General features: G+C 44.9%; 1 protein-coding gene across 1 annotated transcript; it reads right to left on the bottom strand.

Moving 5' to 3' along the window:
- Positions 1-6,322: 6,322 nt before the first annotated feature.
- Positions 6,323-8,183, bottom strand: LOC149768746 (uncharacterized). Its single transcript, XM_089926650.1, has 2 exons — positions 7,419-8,183; positions 6,323-6,382 (listed from the first exon to the last, which is right to left on the bottom strand). Exons 1-2 carry the CDS (start codon positions 8,181-8,183, stop codon positions 6,323-6,325), a joined length of 825 nt encoding a protein of 274 aa, XP_089782776.1.
- Between the last annotated feature and the right edge of the window lie 12,826 nt (positions 8,184-21,009).

The raw sequence follows: 21,009 nt of genomic DNA, 5'->3' as shown, positions 1-21,009 counted from the left end.
AAAATAAAAAAGACAATGGAAGGTACAAGAGGTCAGCTTGGAGGAACTCCCGAGTCGGGAACGCCGGGCTCGTCCGCGGGAGGTAGGGAAGCAGCAGGAGAACCAGCAGGCGATGGCGCCGGAGAGGAGTCCAGGAGGGAGATCTCGCTCAGGTCAACTTCGGGATACTTAGCCGACACCCTTGCCAGGCCCTCCTCGAAGCCCAAGGTGAAGGCTTCGGCCCCCGCGTCCGACGCGTCATGGACAAACTCGTCAGACTGGCGATAGGTCCGCACTGCCTCCGACATATCATGGGCGAACTCGGCGGACTGGCGATAAGCCTCTACCGCCTGACGCCCGATTTCCGCCCTCTTCTCGGCCAGCTCCGCCTCAGCTCGCTCCATAATCTGAGCCTTGGCCTCCAAGACCTTCGCCACAATCCGGCCTTCGGCCTCAGAGGAGACCCTCAGCAGATCAGCCTGAGCCTCTTTATGCTTCGCCTCGGTAGCAACCCGAGCGGCCTCGGCTTCCTTCAGGCGCGAACGGAGCTCTTGGACGTCCGTGCATGACTTCTCCAGGGCCGACTCCAGTTCGCCTAGTTTGGCTTCAAAAGAGCGGATTCGGTCGCAGGCGTTGTCGGCAGACCGCTGGGCCTTCTCCCACCGCTCTCGATAGTCCGCGATCTTCCGGGACTGCTTTTCAGCCCGTTCCTCCGCCTTCTTGACCCTGCTTTCGAGGCCCGAGGCGGCTTTGAGTTGCTCCCGAGCCTCTGACAGTTGCTCCTCCAGGGCGGCGAAGCCGAGTGCCCGCTCTTCGGCCTCCCGGAGCCTCGCCTCGAGGTCCCCGGTCGTCCTGCCTGCCGCAGCCCGGCCTCCCTCTTCCATTGCTTTCAGCCGGTCCTCGGCCTTCGCCAAAAGCCCCGCCTGTTCCTTGTAGCACTCCTCCAGACGGATCATGTACTGGGCGAGCTAAGAAATAGGAAAAATAAGGGAGTCAGGCGGAGAACAACAGAGCCAATAAATGGTGAAAGACGGCCAGAAGAACACTCACCGACATGAGACAGACGCAGCTGGCGGCCCCAACGTCAGAGACATCCAACTCCCGGACCCGCCGACGGTCCTTCTCCAGCAACACTGTTTCGATGAGATTTCGGGCGCCATCGGTAGTGAAGGCAGACCCCGATTTCTCCCCGGAGCCGGATGGTGGTTCTGCAGCCTTACCCTTATCCATCGCCTGGGGAAGAGTCCGACTGATCGCGCTCGGGGCGGGGGTCGCCCCAGGAATTGATAGGGTCCCGCTCGGCCGGGGCCTCGGCGCGTCCCTCCTCGAGTCATCAGGAGCCGACCGAGTCGAAGGCCGGGTCGGGGACCGATCACGTCCGACCCGTCCGTCTTGAGCAGGCTCAGGTGGCACCTCCGGAGTAGCGGCAACCTTACCACCGGAGGGCTGATACAGCGTCAGCTGCCGGTCGGTGCCCACGACATCTCCCTGACCGATGGGCCCGGACTCGTCGGTCGGCATCGGAGGTATCTCCTTACGGGACTTCTTCGCCGGTGGGGTCCCGCTCGGAAGAGCTCGTTTCCTCCTCCGGACTGCTTCCAGCAGGGACGCCTTACCAACAACCTTCGACTTCACCGACCGCATGACGTCGTCGACCTCTGCAAGAAGGACGGGATGGTCAGGGACTGAGAAACCGAAAGGAAGAAGGAACGAAAGAGAAGAAAAGAGCTAAAGAAACGATGGCGGACTCACGGTCGGTGGGGACCGAGCTCAAACCGACGTTCACCAAGGTATCCTCAGAAATGAGGCGGCCCACCGGGGGAAGCTGGCCCTCGGCGACCAACCCCTTCAAGGCGGCGACGCCCTCGGATTCCTCCCTCGACAACTTCGACAGGCCAATTGGGGACTTCACCGGCGTCCCCCAGATTGCCCTGATTTCCCAGGAGGGGTCTGCATCAACGAAAAAGAAGCGCTCCTTCCAGTGGTGAATGGAGGTAGGACCCTCCTTGACAAGGCCGCACCCTCGCCGCGCTGCGAAGCACCACCACCCTTTGTCCTGGGGGTGGCCGCTCAGGCCGTAGAGCTCCCAGAAAACGTTCAAGGTGGCGGGAATCGCATGCAAGCGACAGAGAACCTGGAAGACCGTCAGAGCACGCCACGAGTTCGGCACCAGTTGCGTCGGTGCCATTCCTAAACCCCGGAGCACCTGTAAGACTAGGTCTGAAGGGGGAAAGCGGAACCCGGCTTGGAGGATGCCCTCATTGATGGCGATCTTCCCTCGGGGAGGATGAGACATCCTCTCCTCAGGCCCTGGGAGCGTGACATTGCAGGCCTCGGGAAGGTGGTACCGAGCCACAAATCCGTCTAAGTCCTCGGCGACCAGTTTTGACTTGATGCTATCTGCTCCCACTTCGCCCATCCCTAATGGCCAATCTACGGTCAGGACGGGGTCAAGAAGGAGGGAAAGGCCGGAACGACTGGGGTGCACTAGTACAAAAAGAAAAAGTATGAAGAGCTCAAAGTAGAAGAGTGGGAAACTCACTTGAAGAGGAGGAAGAACGGCTCCGAGAGCGTCAAAGGAAAAGCAAGCGAACGTTTCGGCGGCAACAATGGTAGCGCAAAGGAGAAACTCGAAAATGTCCGTAAAGAAGAAGACGGACGGGGGAGGGCCCCCGATTAAATAGGCGAAAGGGCAAGTGACACCTCGATGACGCCAGAAGACGCCTGGCCGCCGAAGGGTCGCTCGCACCCCAAAGGCGAATCGACACCATTAAGGAAGGATGTCCGCCGAAATCCTCAGGTTGCCAGGTCAGCAGCAACCGCCATACGCCATAAAGAAGGCGGGAAGCTTGAAGCGCGCGCGCCTCTCCGAAGGATGGCGGCAATCTCGAAACATCACTCCCTTCACCTGTTCCCCTTCTGGTTCCAGGCTCGGAAGTGGGGGGCTACTGTTATGGGGGAATTGAGCCGCCATGCCCCACGTGATCGGCACGCGTATCCAGGAAAGCTACAGCTGCCCTATGATCCAGCACTCCGACCCCGAGTCGGACCTCCTCGGCTCCGCAGCCCGACCCCGGGTCGGCTGCCCTATGATCCAGCACTCCGACCCCGAGTCGGACCTCCTCGGCTCCGCAGCCCGACCCCGGGTCGGCTGCCCTATGATCCAGCACTCCGACCCCGAGTCGGACCTCCTCGGCTCCGCAGCCCGACCCCGGGTCGGCTGCCCTATGATCCAGCATTCCGACCCCGAATCGGAGATCTTTTGATAACGACAGGCTATTCTCCAGAGGCACGCCGCGGCCTCCTGCTCCACTACTCCCTGCAACGGCTGTACCCGATGCTGCCCACGATCTCCTGTATCGACCGTACAAAGCGGAGCTCCACTACGCCCTGCCATGACCGTACCCGGCGCTGCTCCACGACGCCCCGTAACGGCCATGTCAGTGGCCATTCTATCGTGCCCCACGACGACAAACCCCCCTGAGAGACCTCCCAGCCAGGGATATATGCGGCTGGGGGGAGAAGGGGGGGTGGTAAGCAATACCTCCCAGAGCACTCTCTCCCACTTGTGATTATCATCTCTCCTCCTCCAATCTCCTCTGACTTGACCGTCGGAGGGCCATCACCACCCTGGTGGTGGTGCAAGGCTTGTTTGCAGGTTCCTTGGCGGAAGGTGGAGCGCAACCAGCACCAACCAAGACAACTCAGGCGGAACCCCGTTCACACCGTCGTGTCAATCGTTCTCGGTTTGGACCACCAGCAACACTTATAATTCAGTACAAGATTGATATTTTATCAATAAATCTAGATCTAATCTAAATTTAAAAATTAAATCATGCATAATTCTGGATATTATAGGCCAATTCTATCGGCCAACCTGGCTCTGATACCAGTTGAAGGAAAAATTTCCTTCAAGTTGTCCGATAAAATCGAACGCCAGGCATGAAAAATCAGTTTTAAAGTTTTTTTTATTTTATTTATAACAATTATAAATATATTAAATTTAACTTTTATGTAAAATTACCTCAAGCCCGCAGCGAAAGTTGGTCGAGGTAATCTGGATCTGGATCCGGATCTAGATCCCTGAAAGTAGCTCTGCGAGGCCTGGATCTGCAAGCCCTCTATTTCGCACGCACGTCAAACTTCGCAAGAAGGTTGGATGATGTTTTTACTCGTGCAAAACAATCTTTTGTAAAAAAGGACCCTTGGAAGAAAAGAAATACAGAAAAAGGACCTTCCCTTTTCTCTTTCTTTCTTTCTTCTCTTTCTTTCTTTCTTCGGTTTCTTTTCTCTCGTTTCTTCACAGCACGCCTAAGCCACAGATGCCCGTCTCTTGATCCTGATCACAGAGGGAATGGAAGGGAGGAGAGGACACCGGATCTGGGCCGAACTCCAAACCACAGAGAGAAAGGACTCCTTCCTCTCTCTTCTTCTTCCTCTCCACAGAATCAAATCTCCTTCTCTGTCCGACAATTTCTTCTCAAGAAAATTCTCTTCCTCTCCATCTTCAAGAGGATACAGTGGCCTACAAATAGGCCAACACTGAGAGGAGTTAAGAGGCGTTATTGGCCAAGCATTAAAGAATTCATTCATGATGAATTTCATAACGTTTGTTTCAAAACAAACGGTTGGAAAAAAACTAGTGAATCCATGAAAATGTGCCTGATTTCGAAAATCTAAATGAACCGAAATGTAGCCGGTTCAAAACCGAACATTCCGGTCCAGACGGCAAGCCGAACGGAGTCCGGATGGTGGCACGGCGTGGCGTTGAACCAATGACGGAGAAGACTCTGTTTTTGCTCCCAGGCGTTTCCTTTCCATCGCGGCTCACAAGCATCTCTTAAGGGTCCATGAGCTTAAGGGTCCATGGGTCCACATGAGTTTAAAACAAGTCAGCCGTTCTTTAAAACAAGTCAGCCGTTCACCATTCAAATGGGATTAGCCAAATAGGAAATGGGTTAGCCCATTTTGTAATAAAGCAAGCTTATTTGGTTCTAAACCAAATTGACAGCCCATTTGAATGATTTTTGACCCGAAAAAATTCCACATGAGTCCGACTCATGAGAGATACAATTAGGTCCAGTTTCGGCTCGATCCAAGTCCGACTTAGATCAGAACAAATACGAAATTAAATCCCAATTAAATCATGATCGAGCCCAATTACACTAATTTAGACTCAATTAAATCCAATCTCAACAATTGAGTCTTGATCAAGTTCAATTACATTAATTGAAACTTGATTGACCCGAAATACAGACTTAATTAGTTGTTCATCCATGAAATTTAGCATGTACCTCATGTTCAGTGCTAGCTGAACATAGACAGAACCAAATTCCAAATGACCCACAATTTAATTCTTAATTAAATTGGGTCAAGACTTTCTTACTTAGTTTGACTAATGTGCGTGACTCCGATAGGTTCGAACACTAAGCCGGTAGTACATGGACTACTCCATGCACTAATCGAGGTGACCATCTAGCAATGATACCCGACGTCCGGATAGGTCGAATATGCAAAGCAACATTCAAGAACCTAGACGTATGGTTGTTGCATAATTCATCCCTATGACCATCGATGCTCAAGATGACCTCAGAGTGGACTGTCGACCTCTGGGTCCGGTCATCCATAGTGTATTTCATATAATCAAATCAAGTGACCTATCACTTGGTTTACCCTGGCCAAGGTTTTACTGAATTGAAATACAATGAGACATCAACTCCTAAAATCTGGAGCGGTCAATCCCATCTTGACTCATACACAGACTTCGCGAGTACTTGACTGCACCCAGCATCCTTCCGATCCCTGAATTAGAAATTTAGGTCATCCAGTGCCTAAGTACAGTGAGTTGCTTGCAAGTCACCGTGACAGTCTCAGGTCTAAGGGGTACTTATGTCCACACGCTTTGCGAGCTAACTCCCGACAGTGGAGTGCTACGCAGGTGAGTCACTGTTCAGTGATGATGTACTCCTACATCTCACCTGTATGCCATACAGTGTCTCCACACTCCTTGGTTTAAGAGGACAACCAACTAAATGACACACAACGACCTATACTTGATATAGCTATCGTCCAATTGACAGCTCATCATTTGGTCGCGAACTGGTTTAAGGACTAAATGATAAAACCTCTTTTATCCACTAAATTAGTCCTAAGGACTTCATCACAATACACAGGAGTTCAATTTGAAGATGTAACACTTGTGATGAATAGAAAATTGCCAGAATAAATTTTTATTCATTTTAATAAAATATATACATAATTCAATTTCTTACAATTAAAAATTGGCTTTGGGACACAATTCCCAACATCCTTACCACAGTCTCTGAAGGCGATGGCAGCCGCATCAACCCTTGGATGGAGCCTCTTGGCACCTCAGGGTGCCCCATCTCCTTCCTTCCCTTCCCTATTAATTTAGAAGGGGGAAACAGATCCTTTGAAGAACCCCCAGTCGAACTCACCTCAGGGGGCCGAGCCGGGATCTCGTCCGTCTTCCCGGCCATCACGCTGCCTTCCAGTTCCCGCTCCTCAGTCGGGACCCTCCTTCCGCCTTTGACCGATGCTGGCTGCGGAGATGGTACCCTCTCCGCCGCTCGCATCCCGCTCGGCACAGGGACCTTCTCCACCACTGCTCCACCAGTCACAGCACCGACCGGCAGCGATCGAGAAGGGGGTCTCACCGGGGGCAGGGAGGCGCTCCGGAAGTGCCTCCTCCCTTCCCCCTTCCGGCGAGTCGTCAGGTCTTCGAAGGAGGAAGATGAAGACGATCTGAGGAGGTTCGACTCACTCGCCACTCGACCCGCCCCGGAGCTCCGAGTCGCTCTAGCCGGGCTCCTGGCCCGCTTCATCGGGCTTGGGCCCTGGCTCGAGGACAACTCGATTGCAGCAGCCTGGTCTGACTCCAACAGGCCCATCCCGCCTTGGGCCACAGGGCTTGGCATTAGTCGATCCAGCCTATCCCGACTCCGCCCGGCCCGGCTAACCAACCGTCCCAACGTGCTCCAAGGTTTAAACGGCACTCGCACCGAGTTGAGTTGCCTCGGTCTCCTTTGCCACCGAGTCGCCCACCACCCCCTTCTCCGGCGACCGCCGCCTGGCCACCTTGGTAGGCTTTTTCCACCCATCGGTGTCCACGGGCGACTCCGAGAAGATCGGCTTCGTCTGGGGGGGGGGCTCGGCTCGGCCTTTGCGGATTGACGAATCTGAGTTGGGGCAGCACCCGCGCGCGCTGGCATTGGCACTCTGTGCGTGGCAAGCCATGGGCCAAAAGCTCGTTCGCACGTCCCATCCACCGCTGGTTCCGCCTGGCCGCCGGAGTCATGACCGGGATTTTCTCCCACAGTCGCTTTGGCCCCGGACCCCCCACTCCCGGTAGCCGACTCCGGGGTAGCAGACCGGCACCCATTCCCTCCATGGCCGAGCCGACCACAGTGGTAGCATACTGGCGGCAGATACTCATACGTAAAGGTCTGCCAAAGCTTCCCTTCCTTCCCCCTGATAAACACCCCCGGCCGCACCGGTAAGCTGGCATTCACCTCCACCTTGACCCTCGCATACCCCATACGACGGCGATCCTCCGTGAAACCGTCAACTTCGATTGGGACGCCGGCCTCTGTAGCAATCTCCCAGATGGATTCCTTACGCCAGTACTCGAGTGGCAACCCTGGGAGGCGAAGCCAAACCACCACCCTATTGACCTCCCTCCTCCCGGGAACAAAATCCGGTTGCCACCTCTCCACCGCCAGTAACTGTCCAGCGATAATCCACGAACCTCTTACCAGCATCGCCTCCCTGTCCTCCACATTTCGGAAGCGTAGAGCGAAGTACCCGGAGGCCATAGGGAAAGCTTCGACCTCGTACTCCAACTTTCCTCGTGCTTTCATCTCCCGGGCAGCCCACTCCGCCGGAACTCGCCGCCCCAAACTCCTCGCAATCACCGCCGTGGAGCTCCAGGCCTCCCTCTCCATTTCCACCCACTCCGCCGTCAACTCCAATACCTTCGGAAACCTCCTCTGGACCTCCTCTAACTCTTCAGCTGGGATCTCATGGGTGGTCCACATTGATGGTCGGGCCGAGCCTCTAGCCACCTCCGACCAGGACCGCGAGGATCCAGCCTTCCCAGGTCCCTGCTGCTTCCCAGCACCCTTAGGGGTCTTCGTTCCCTCCGTCTCCTTCCCCTTTCCTTTTCCCCCCCCCCAGACGCCCATAGTCCACCCCTCCCAGCTATTTGGGGAAATGCCACAACCACCCTCACAACTATTGGTGCACCCGCTCACACCCACCCTATTCCACCCCTTCCAGCTTCACAGTGTTCGGTGAAATGTTTCACCGAAGCACGAAAAATAATGCACCTTCCAAACCAAAGAAAACGTGGACCCACCCCACCCCCTCGCTCCCACCAGGCGTTTGGGGAAAAACCCCACCCGCTGCACGAAGTTTGGAGCGCCTAGGCGCGCATCCCAAGCCACTCACTCTCTCTCCTCCCAAGCCTCGAACTCTCTCACAACCTTTTCAAAGATCCTTGTTCAAAAATGCAGGCTTTCAACCTATAGGTTTTGCCTTCGACGAACTTAGGGATAGCACATCGTGAGGTAGTCTCAGTATATTTATTACGTATAAAAAACATATTTTAATAAATTATTAAAATATTTCATAAAAATATACTTATTAAGCCTATAAAAGTATATTAATTATTATTTGTTATTTAATACTATCATTTATTTTTATGAGAAAAATAAGAAAATAGAAGTAATGCATTAAATTTCATAATATATATATAAAGTATAATAATATATTTCTATTATAATTAAAAAATATAATTAAATAATAATATGGTTAATAATATATTATAATATATATATATATATATATATATATATATATATATATATATCAATATGATATTATGTAAACATTGACATAGTGGTATATTGATATATCAATTTTCTAGCTGGCCTAAGGGATATTTTTGTTCCTAAATTTCAATCTAAGATCATTGCTTTAGGGTGATCTTAGATATTCGTTCTCAAAGATAGTTCCCTATCATTGAGTTGAGTAATGATTTGAAGCATGAGGGTAAATTAGAACTACTATCATGCAGGATCACCTTGGAACAACGAAACACAATGATTTGTTGCCTCTACTTATTGTTAGTGGTACTGACCACATCTCAACTGATCACATGCAAAGATCTCAAGATGACAAAGTCAATTCAGTTTTCACCAGATCATAGTATGTTCCAATTTTGTTGTACCTGAAATAGCGAGATTTATTGAACTGTACATCACGTAAAACGTGAGAAACAATTGTATAAATTGTGAACATCAATGCATATTGAATATCTTGGGAAGGTAAATATTTTACATGGTAACAGAGCCTATTCCTACAAATGCAATACCTCTTCTTTTATCCTTTCAATCCCATGGCTTCTTCTTCTGAGAATTCCGTTGCCTTTGTTGCTCCTAATATTGGACAACTTATTTCTGTCAAGTTGGATGGTCCCATTTCGTATCTTCTTTGGCTTGCACAGTTCACCCTGTGCTAAAGTCTAATGATCTCTAGAGTTTTGTAGACGGTTCTAGCACCGCTCCTGAAGAATTTCTTTCATCTGAGGATGGAACTTCTAAATCTGTCAACTCTACCTATACCCTCTGGCATAAGAAGGATCAGTTTATTCTTAGCATCATCAATGCTACACTGGCTCCTAAGGTTCTCTCCACCTAGTATGGTATTACTACTGCACGTTAGGCTTGGATTTCTCCATCCCAGCGCTTTGCGTTGCAGTCAGCTTCTCATGTTGCTCGTCTGAAATGTCAACTCCAAACACTGCGCCAAGGCACTTCTTCTTGTCAAGATTATCTAGACAATGCCAAAGCCATTGCTGATCTGTTAGCTGTTGTTGGCAAGCTGTGGAGTGATTGATTAAAACCCCATTTGATTTTGATGAGCTCAAAACATTTGAGTATATCTTGTGATTACTAATGAATTCAATTGAGTGTTTCAGTGAAAATCCTGTCCAAGTGTCTCTAGATTTTGGTTCATAGTATTTTGGATAAGTTAAGAAGTCTGCTGAACCAAAGTCTGAGACTCGAGTCGACTCCCGAGTATCACGAGTCAACTCCAAGCGTATCAAGTTCACTGGCACGAGCTCGAGTCGACTCCAGACTAGTACGAGTCGACTCCGACTGAGAACAGAAAGAAGAACAGAAAGCCTCATCTCAGAACCAGTCAACGAGTCGACTCCTGAAGTGCGCGAGTCGACTCCAATGTTCAACGAGTCGACTCCAGGGTAGTAAGAGTCGACTCCAAGAGGTACACAAAGAAAAGTCAGAGAGCATTTTTCGAGTCTGAGATTCGAGTCGACTCCAGTGGAACGCGAGTCGACTCCGATGGTTGGCAAGTCGACTCCAGAGAAAGCAAGAGTCGACTCTCAGCGGTACACAAAGAAAAGGTCAGAGAGCATTTTATGGACTCTGAGATTCGAGTCGACTCCCGCAATACGCGAGTCGACTCCGAGACTGTGCGACCATCGACAGACAGAAAACCATGTTACTGCCTCTGAGATTCGAGTCGACTCCCAGACAGCTCGAGTCGACTCCAAGACAAGCTTCACGTCAAAAGGCAGAAGACCAACTTTCGGAAACTGAGAGCCGAGTCGACTCCAAGGAAGTTCGAGTCGACTCCAAGACTGGATGAGCCAAAAGACAGAGAATCGGGAGTTCGGGCTCTGAGATTCGAGTCGACTCCAAGGACAGTCGAGTCGACTCGAGTGGACAAAATTCAAAATTGGATCCACGGACTTCAGTGGATGAGCCGACTCCAAAATTGCCAGGTCAGCTCCAGAAGTTGGCGAGTCGACTCCGGGTCAAGACGAGTCGACTCCCAGTCGTGACGGCAACTTTAATTCAAATTTGGAACAGTTGTCGAGTCGACTCCGGAAAAGCTTGAGTCGACTCCCGCTACAGCCGAGTCGACTCCTGATCGCGCGAGTCGACTCCAACCCACCAACGGTCATATTGTCAGGCTGCGCAGAGTGTGCAGAACGGACAGAAAAAGCAGTGTAACGGCTAGTTTCCGTGGGGGTTGGCTTAAATAGCCACAGAAGACTGTAGCAAGGCAGAGAACAACCATTCCACTCCAAGCATTCAAGCTTTCAAGCTCTGCAACGTGCTCTTCAACGAAAAAGGGGAAGATCAGCATTTACTGCAACCAACTACATCTTTCCAGCAATTAAAGCCTCCTCCTCCTGCATTCAAGTCGACTACTCATTCGAGAGGAGACCTGAGTTCAAGAAGCCATTCCTCTACTTCAGCTTAAAAGCGTTTGAGGACTTCTAAACTCCTCTTTTGATTATATTGTTTTACATCTGCTTTTGAGAAGCTTATTTTCCTTTCTTTCTATAACTTGTATTTACTTGGTTCAATCGGGGGATTGAATCAAGGGGATTAAGGTTGGTTGGTGAGCCAAGTTAAAAACCAACGTGTGTAAGGGTTTGATTGTGAGCCCGGGAAAACAATCGGGGTTGGTTCTAGTCGGTGAGCCTGGGAAAACCGACCGAGTTCGTTGTGAGCTCGTAAAACAACAAGTTTGGTTGTGAGCTTGCAAAACAACCGGCTGTAATCCAAGGGGGTTATAGTAAATTCCCAAGAGAGACTTGGGGAGTGGACGTAGGAGCAAGGGGTAGCTCCGAACCACTATAAAACTCTGTGTTTGCATTGGATTGTCTCTTCTCTTCTTCCTCTCACATCACTCACAGCACTTAGCATTAATTAAATAACTTGCAATAGTTTTTAATTAATCATCCATAACGTTTTAATTATCCAAATTAATTTAAAACCCAATTCACCCCCCCCCCCCCTCTTGGGTTGTCTATCTGGGCAACACAAGCCAGTAGCAGATGATGACATAATTGGCTATATTGTAAGTTGTCTGATTTCATCGTACACATCATTTATCTCATCATTCTACTTTACTACTCGCCAACAGGCTCTCTCCTTTGAGGACTTCCAATCTGAGCTTCTTGCTCATGAGGATCTCTTGGAACAACACCAGCAAACTGTACAACCGAAAGGTATATTTGCGATGGTGGCAAAGTATAACAACCAACAATTTTCTCAGCCATCCAACAATAACAACTCCGCAAGTAAGAAGCAAGGCAACAACACCAGAGCTCCTCAGCGCAACTACACCCTAAAAACCAATTCAGGGTCTTCCTCTGGTTCTCACAAGCAGGGTGGTAATGCTCAAATATTCCAGGATAATTGTGAGAAATGTCAAATTTGTGGTAAATATGGTCATGGTGCACTTGATTGTTTCAAACGTTTGGATCACTCTTACCAAGGGCGCATTCCTATTACTTAACTTGCTGCAATGGTGGCTCGACGCTCTTCTCCCCCAAAAGATGATACTTGGTATGCTGATTCTGGTGCCAACCAGCACATAACTGTGAATATTGAAAACCTTTCCTTACATCAGCCTTACACTGGTGGTGATACTATTGCTGTTGGTAACGGTATAGGTTTAACAGTTGCAAATACTGGCTCTATTTTCTTTCCCTTACATAATAGAAAAATAACACTTCCACATGTCCTTCACTGTCGTAAAGCCTTAGCCAATCTCTTGTCCATTAATCAATTTTGTTAGGATAACCATTGCTATTTTGTACTCACTGATTCTCATTTTCTTGTAAAGGACATGCGAACAGGCATGACAATGCTCGAGGGCAAAAGTGAAGGAGGTCTATATCCTATTCGCTTAGGGAGGACCACACTCAAAAATCACAACAATCCAACGGTCTTTCTCGGCGTAAGAGTTCCCTTTGAAATTTGGCATTCGAGATTCGGTCATCCATCTCATTCTATTTTAAGTCGTGTTGTGTCGAGTTATAAGCTTCCTGTTTCTAGTTTGTTGAATAAAGAAAGCATCTGTGAATCCTGCCAACTTGGCAAGGCTAAGCAGCTTCCCTTTGCTGAGTCTACTAGAGTTTCTATGTCTCCTTTAGAGCTAGTTTATTCTGATGTTTGGTCCTGTGCTACCAAATCTTTAACCGGTAGCTTGTACTATGTTTTATTTATCGACAATTTTCTCGTTTCACATGGCTCTTTCCTTTACAACGCAAAACTAATGTCTTCACTTGCTTTGTTAAATTTAAAAAACTTGTTGAAAATTTGTTCAGCACAAAAATTAAACAATTTCGACCAACAACGGCGGTGAATACCTCTCTACTCCATTTCAATTTTTTTTAGCTCAGCTGAGATCTATCATCAATTAAGCTACCCATATACTGCTCAACAGAATGGCCTCGCCGAAAGAAAACATAGACATGTCGTTGAAATGGGGTTGTCTCTTCTTGCACAATCTCATCTACCCATGACTTTTTGGGCTGATGCTTTCTTAACTTCAACCTCCTTAATAAACAGATTACCAACTCCAGTTCTTGATCATGTCTCACCATACACAAAACTCTTTGGTACTGCCCCAGATTACAGATTGTTACGCACATTTGGTTGTGCTTGTTATCCTTTGCTAACTCCCTATAATAACCACAAATTAATGTTTCGTAGTAAGTAGTGCATTTTTCTAGGATATGGTTTTCAATAGAAAGGCTACTGTTGCTTTGACCCTGTCTCTCGTCGAGTTTGTATATCTAGGAATGTTGTGTTTGATGAGTGTAGGTTTCCTGCGATAACTCCTTCACCTCAACACTCGATGTTGCCATGTTCTACTGCATCTCTTGGCGAAACATCAGGTGAGATCTCTATTCCTTCTATTTAGTTATCATCACAAAGTCAAACTCATACACACTTCACTTTGCCTGATCCTTCTCCTATAGTCTCTCTGCCCTTGCCAACTTCGACGAATATTGAGCCTTCTTCACCAAGCCATAGTCTCATGCCAGATGCTACTCCTCCCATACTAAGTGGCTATAGTCCTATTCCTTCGCATCATTCTAATCTCGCTCAACCCAATATCACCCCCAACCCTGTTGCAGCTGATCTCGTACCAAATACTTTCCGACACTCTATGACGACCTGTTCTAAAACTGGGACTCTAAAATCTAAAACCTTTCCTAATCACAAACTTTTTCTTACCACAAAACATCCTCTTCGTGCCTTAATAGTAACAACTTTGCCATCCGAACCTAACTGTTATTCAAAAGCAGTGTTATCGCCAAAGTGGAGGGCTGCCATGGGTGAGGAATTCGACGCTCTTATTGCTAATGGTACCTGGACGCTTTGTCCTAGACCTGCTGATCATAATATTTTACGGAATAAATGGGTGTACAGGATTAAGCAGAAGGAAGATGGCTTCCTTCATCGCTATAAAGCACGGCTCGTTGCCAATGGTTTCGATCAGGAAGTTGGAGTTAATTTTACAGAGACGTTCAGTCCTGTTATCAAATAGAGCACTATTCGAGTGGTTTTGGCCTTAGCAGTACAATTCAATTGGCCCATTAAATAGTTAGATGTGTCTAATGCCTTCTTGAATGGTTTTCTCATCGATGAGGTATACATGGAACAACCCAAGAGTTTTATTGATCTTGATTATCCTGACTATGTCTGTAGACTTCGAAAATCTCTCTACGAATTAAAACAGGCTCCTCGTGCCTGGTACACTAAACTTTTGGAATCACTGCTCGGTCTCGAGTTTACTGCCTCATCTGTCGACATTTTCTTGTTTTTGTTTCGCAGGGACAAAATTCACATCTTCATGCTTGTTTACGTGGATGACATACTCGTTACGGGAAGTCATCCACATATTATTGCTCTCCTCATTGCTAAGCTGAAGGGTGAATTTAAAATGAAGGAACTTGGTGATCTGAATTATTTTCTGGGAGTACAAGCCTCCCATGACCACTCTAGTTTACATCTGCGCCAAACACAGTACATCTATGATCTTCTTATTCGGTCAAAAATGGATGGTGTTAAACCTGTAAACTCTCCTTGCTCTAGTGGCTCCAAACTTTCAACTTTTAATGGTGATCCTCTGCCAAGTGATCAGGTCACCGAGTTTCGCCAACTTGTTGGTGCATTGCAATATTGCACCCTTACGTGCCCTGATATCTCCTTTGCAGTGAACCAACTTTGTCAGTTCATGCACAAGCCCACTGCTACACATCTAACAGCTGCTAAGCGGGTCCTCCGCTATCTTAAAGGAATGATTAATTTTAGTCTCTGGTATTCTCATGGATCTATGTCATTACACGCATTTTGTGATGCCGACTGGGCAGGTTCACCAGACGACCATCGTTCTACATCGGGGTATGGCATTTTTTGGGGCAATTATTTGATTTCATGGTCAACAAAGAAACAATCAGTTGTCTCCAAGTCCAGCACTGAGGCTGAATAGAGGTCCCTCTCTGTCACCACGGTCGAACTTTACTGGTTGCAAATGCTTTTGCGTGACTTACAGATTTCACTTCCTTCTTCTACGATATGGTGTGACAACATTAGCACTATCGCATTAGCATCCAACCCTATTTTCCATGCCCGTACAAAACACATAGAGGTGGACTATCACTTTATTCGCGAGAAGGTACTGAACAAAGATGTTTGTGTCAAGTTCATCAGTACTCATGATCAACTTGCCGACATCTTCACCAAAGGCCTTGGTTCTCACCGCCTTGCTATTCTACGTGACAAGCTCATGGTGCTCTTGCCCCCCATAAGCTTGCGGAGGGGTGTTAGTTGTACTGACCACATCTCAGCTGATCACAAGCAAAAATCTCAAGATGAAAAAATCAATTCAGTTTCTACCATATCATAGTTTGTTCCAATTTTGTTGTACCTGAAATAGCGAGATTTATGGAACTATACAGCACGTAAAATGTGAGAAACAATTATATAAATTGTGAACATCAATGCATATTGAATATCTTGGAAAGCTAAATATTTTACAGTTATACCACCCTTCATCATAGGATCATTACCCCACACCAAATGCCTTCTAAAGGTTGAAGGATAATAGGTTGATGCACACCATACTCACCATGCCCCATCAAAGGCAAACCATTATCAAACCGCCATTTTGTAAGTTTTCATATAAGTATTTATCACTCGATTTAACAATGAATTTATTTCAATCTAAATAAGCTTATTAAGCAATCACATAGTTTTGAAACTTTTTCTAAAATAATAAGAGTTAGGTCTTCTGATAGGAGGCGCACAGCTTTCTGATATGAACTCTCCTGCCTATCAACTTATCCATTTTGACTGCCTGTCATCAATTTGCTTCCATAACAGTATCTTTTTGAAATGCATTGATTCTTTAGCCAATCCACAGTCAAAAATCTGATTCAACAATGGCATATGTTTGGAATCAACTCTCAATTTATAAGCCATCTAGCTTTAGTTTAGATCAAGGCATTAACTTTCTCATGTATAGAAGGTGAGATAAATCCCCCAATAAGTACATGCACAAAGTTACCTAATTGTCTAAGGTTTTAACCCTACCATATGTATTCTTTAAGCCCAACAGCTAACAAGGGAAGAAAAGGTGAACTCTTTACTTTCTTTCAGGTTTTAATATAGAAAGTAGTTCTTCCACTGTCTATGATCGGTGGAAAACAAAACTAAAATTTACTGCTCTCTTTACTTTTTAGGCGTCTAGCCTTGTGGGACTGCTTTAAATGGATGCTTAAAAGAAAATTATATGCTTATAAAGATCAAAGGATTAAAATCTCTGTATCTATTTCCTAATTGTTTCCTTGAGGGCTATTGCTCTATGATCCCTGATATGAAGCACTCAAAACTCGACACAGAAAAAAGAACTCGATTGATTCACAAAGTCGCAAGCTCATGGTGGAGTTTAATCCTTTGTTGCTTCATGAGCTTGACGGCGTTTCCCATGGCCATGAAATGATGGGTCCAAGCAATGAGGATTAGATATTAAGATTTCGTCAGTATTGGCATGATCTGAATATTTTGTCCATCTTTGGACCATCTGGGCATTGAGAAGTGGACAAGTCACCATGCAGCAACATAGGAGGCAGCATAGTGAAGGCCAAATAGAATTTAGATTCCAGGTAGTGAAATAGGCTATCATTCAGGCAAAAGCTCAAAACTAGCAAAGTGATGGAACCAAAATACAAGGAGATAGTGTTCTGCATCATGTCTTTTATAATAGGTATAGATGATGGGCATATTTGCTGACAATGAGTATTTCTCAGTAGGATGCTAGACTGCAGATCCAATATGTGACATCTATTGAATGGCTTATTTATCTATGTTTAGATTTTATGGGGAAAAATATGGTGCATATTATGTATATGTATGTTGGTCATGATTGGTATGATATATCAAATTGTGTGGTTTAGCACAATGCTTTTCCTTTTTCTTCTTTAATGTTTCCTGCAGTTTGTAATTTAATCCAGCATATGGCATCATTAGCAAATCCTCTCTTAATGTATCGAATATGCCGGTTAGGTTAGAAAATTGCACTAACCCTTCAAATTGATGGGAATATAAGATACGCTTGTACCTTGATGGTGCATGTGAAGCAATTCCTTCTCCCCTTCTTGTATTGAAAACTTACCAAGAGATGAAGCAATTTCCTTCTTCTTACATTTAAACAAGATTGGTGGAAACTATTGCTTCTCTTTTTCTTATAAAAAAGGAAGGCGAAAAGGGTATATTTCATGCAACCTGAAGGAGTAAATGTAATATTTTGGTGAAAGTTATTTAAATCGTAGGCTTTCAAGTCAGCACTAATTTGGGCATCCCTATGCACAAGTCCAGTAATCTCGAACAATGGTTAGTATCCGTTTGCCCATAAAAAAAAAACTCCTAAAAATATGCCATGCACGTGAAATGATGCATGAAATGGAGGAGCATGTCACCTTTGGGGCTCGTTTGGTTCGCGGAAAGTATTTTCCCTCATAGGAATATAATTCCTGGGAATCAGATTCCTAGGAAGAGAATATCTAGGAAAGTACTTTTGGCATGTTTGGTTAACCATGGGAAAGTGACAAATTTCCAAAGTACTTATGTTTGGTTGACCATCCACTTTCCTAGGAAAGTTATGTATAATTCCTATTATGCCCTTAATAAAAATTAGTTCTTTAATGCCTCTTTAATGCTTCTTTAATGTTGAAGGGTCTTTTTGGAAAAAAATAAAAAAGGAGTGATTCCCACCTCATGGGAAAGTAACTTTCCCATGTTTCTCATGGGAAAGACTTTCCCATGAAATGTGGGAATCATATTCCCATGGGAATACAACTTTCCCATCTCTCTCCTTTGAAAACTCCAACCAAACAAGAGGCATTTCATTACTTTCCCGTTGACCACACTTTCCCCCCTTCTTTTCCTGCGAACCAAACGAGCCCTTGGAGTCTCCAGCGTAAAAGCCGCTGAAGGTGAAGGCTTTATGCATGACCTTAGTTATGAAGGCTAAAATCGTGTCAAATTTAGATTCTTGGAAATTTAAAAAAATTATTTTATTATGTTATCAAGAGCAAGTTATACCATATCATATCAAATTGGATAGTAGTATACAGCATAAAAAAATTATCAATATTCAATATGCCAATCTAATTTTTGTATCGAATATATCGGTATAGTAATAGAACAACAGAGAGCATTTCAGACATTATAATAATTCAATGGCCCCATCACCATGTAAAGCGAGCTCAGCCAATCATATAGGGATTAAAAAATTTCAGTAACCTTCTTAATGCCGATTCTTAAGGACGCTCCTTTCCCACATTAATCAAGCCTCACTGAATGGATAAATAAGAAGTTTTTCTTATTGGGAGGTGGGTTATTATTGGAATACACGCAGGTGCGGCAACTGTCCTCTTGGACTTGGTTTCTGGTCTAAAAATGGGAGCACAAAAGCATAAGGCAACTTTAACCGGTTATTCCAGAACAACTCCCATCTCGTGCCAAAGGAATAAAAGGGAACAGAGAACTTCGTCTGTACTTGCTTGGGCTAGCGTAGGGCTAACGCTTGCCTCATCCCTCAACCTCCTTTTTCTCTTTGTTCTTGCCATGCAAGTTGCTAGGTCAAGGACAGTGCTATCCAATTAGTTGGATACAATAGATGCCAATTAACCTTAGGGCTAGGAACTTTTTTATTAAAATATTATTTTTTAGAAAGTTGGTGCCCGAATATTTAATATTTGAAAAAGTGATTTTTATATTTTTGGTTCACCGTAGAAAAATAGCATATTTTAGAATAGCTCATGCTTGATTGAACATCCATTCTTTTAGAAAAATTGTGTAAAATACTTATTATGCCTATAATAAAGAAAAATAACTTATTTAAATTTATCTAAAAGCTTAAGAATATTTTTGCAAAAAAAAAATATGCTAATTTCTAAATGGTGACTTTCTCATATCTCACATGGATTTTTTTTCATGCAATATCAAAATCTTATTCGAATGAAAAAACTACTTTTTTTCTTTCTTCTCCCATGAAATATTTTTCTATTTTTTTATTGAATGTATTTTTTTTTCTCTTCCTGCGAACTAAAATGAGTCCTTACTATTTTCTTAGGTGAAAAAGGTCCCAAGTTAGTCTCAATGGGATGCTTTCTTATTTGGCTGGCTTGTCCACCGCAGGTACTTCTTTGCAATATTCCAAGTTATCCAAATTATAAGAATCTGATTTATTGGACAACAATAACTCAAATTATCCAAATTCTTTCAAACTATAATTATAGCACTCACTGGTTAACCGTTAATTCATGAATCTTTTGGGACATGATGACTTGCTTAAGAATTTATAAATTTTGATTTTGTATGTCTATATGTTTTCACTGTTGTTATTCCTTGGCTGTCCCAATTTGCAACATCAGGATGCATTATGGCATATTAGCTTATATCTTTCATTTCAGATAATCTTAAACCTTGATGGTTTAAATCAATAAAAAATGGCAATATTTATAGTTATAGAGCGAAAGCGTGCCAAATTATCTTTTGACAATAACTCTAGCCGGCGCCCTACAGCTACCCACTTTTTTCCAATCCCTTTCTTGCTAATATTCATTAGTATATCAATTCAAATTTCTTAAGAACATCTATTTTTCTAATTAAAAGTATATGCAAGTCTAGTATCCACATGGTGTACAATTGTTGACCAGTATCTGGATCAAAGGGCAATTGCACGTCAGCTCCATTCATAAACTAGATGGAACTAAACATGACAAGAGTTATGTAGCCCACGATCCATGTATTTCTCGTATGCTTTCTCGTTGTAGCTTGGGTATATTATTATGTGGCGAGCAACATTCAATACGAGCCATGCATTATATCATTAGGCATGCAAGTTTTCAATTGATCAATTACAAATTCGGTGCGACATGCTTGTTGATTGCTTTTTATGATGGACTTCTCTTTTTTAACTTACATGGCTCTATACTACTAATAGCTTACCATAATAGTCTTCCTCTTGAAGTCTTGGTGACGATGGCACCATGGTGGATAAAAATAAAAATACATGACAAAAATCAGGATAAAAAAGAGTTAAACTTCAAAATTTAAAGTATATACAGCAACAAGAATAACAATTACCATCTAATAAGAAAGTGCCGAAAGAAGCGAGCTTTTTTTTTTTTTGGTACATCGACGACTCGCATCTGACGGACGTGAATACAGCTAACAAAATCAAAAAATAAAATACTGCACAAAAGCATTGACACAGTTTCGTGTTCTGTTCAGAATAAACTTTCAAAATAATGAGCCATGATTCGCCTGTATATATATATATATATATATATATATATATATATATATATATATATATATATATATATATATATATATATATATATATATATATATATATATATATATATATATATATATATATATATATATATATATATATATATATATATATATATATATATGGGGCCTAGTGAGAATCAAACTACCTATCTCGCATAGGAGGCACTCTCTCAAATTTTCATACGTAAAGAGAAACCCGAGGAACAGGGAATATTCGTATAAAAATCATCCTTTCCGGTTAAAGTTCGCCTGTGCTCGCTGCCGTTGGTGCAGCCGGCGTCCGAATCGTGATACGCGTCGCGTAAAG

Source organism: Phoenix dactylifera, chromosome 1, assembly GCF_051530095.1.
Source record: "Phoenix dactylifera cultivar Ajwa chromosome 1, Ajwa_hap1_PhDact_Kaust_v1.1, whole genome shotgun sequence".
Taxonomy (NCBI): domain Eukaryota; kingdom Viridiplantae; phylum Streptophyta; class Magnoliopsida; order Arecales; family Arecaceae; genus Phoenix; species Phoenix dactylifera.
This window is presented reverse-complemented; position numbering and strand designations above follow the sequence as displayed.

Excerpts from the sequence above, each read along its gene's own strand:
- LOC149768746 (XM_089926650.1), bottom strand. The coding sequence starts at position 8,183 with ATGGGCGTCTGGGGGGGGGGAAAAGGAAAGGGGAAGGAGACGGAGGGA. Across the intron at positions 6,383-7,418 it reads CGTATGAGTATCTGCCGCCA|GGAAGGGAAGGAAGGAGATG; the intron begins GTATGCTACCAC and ends CTAAATTAATAG.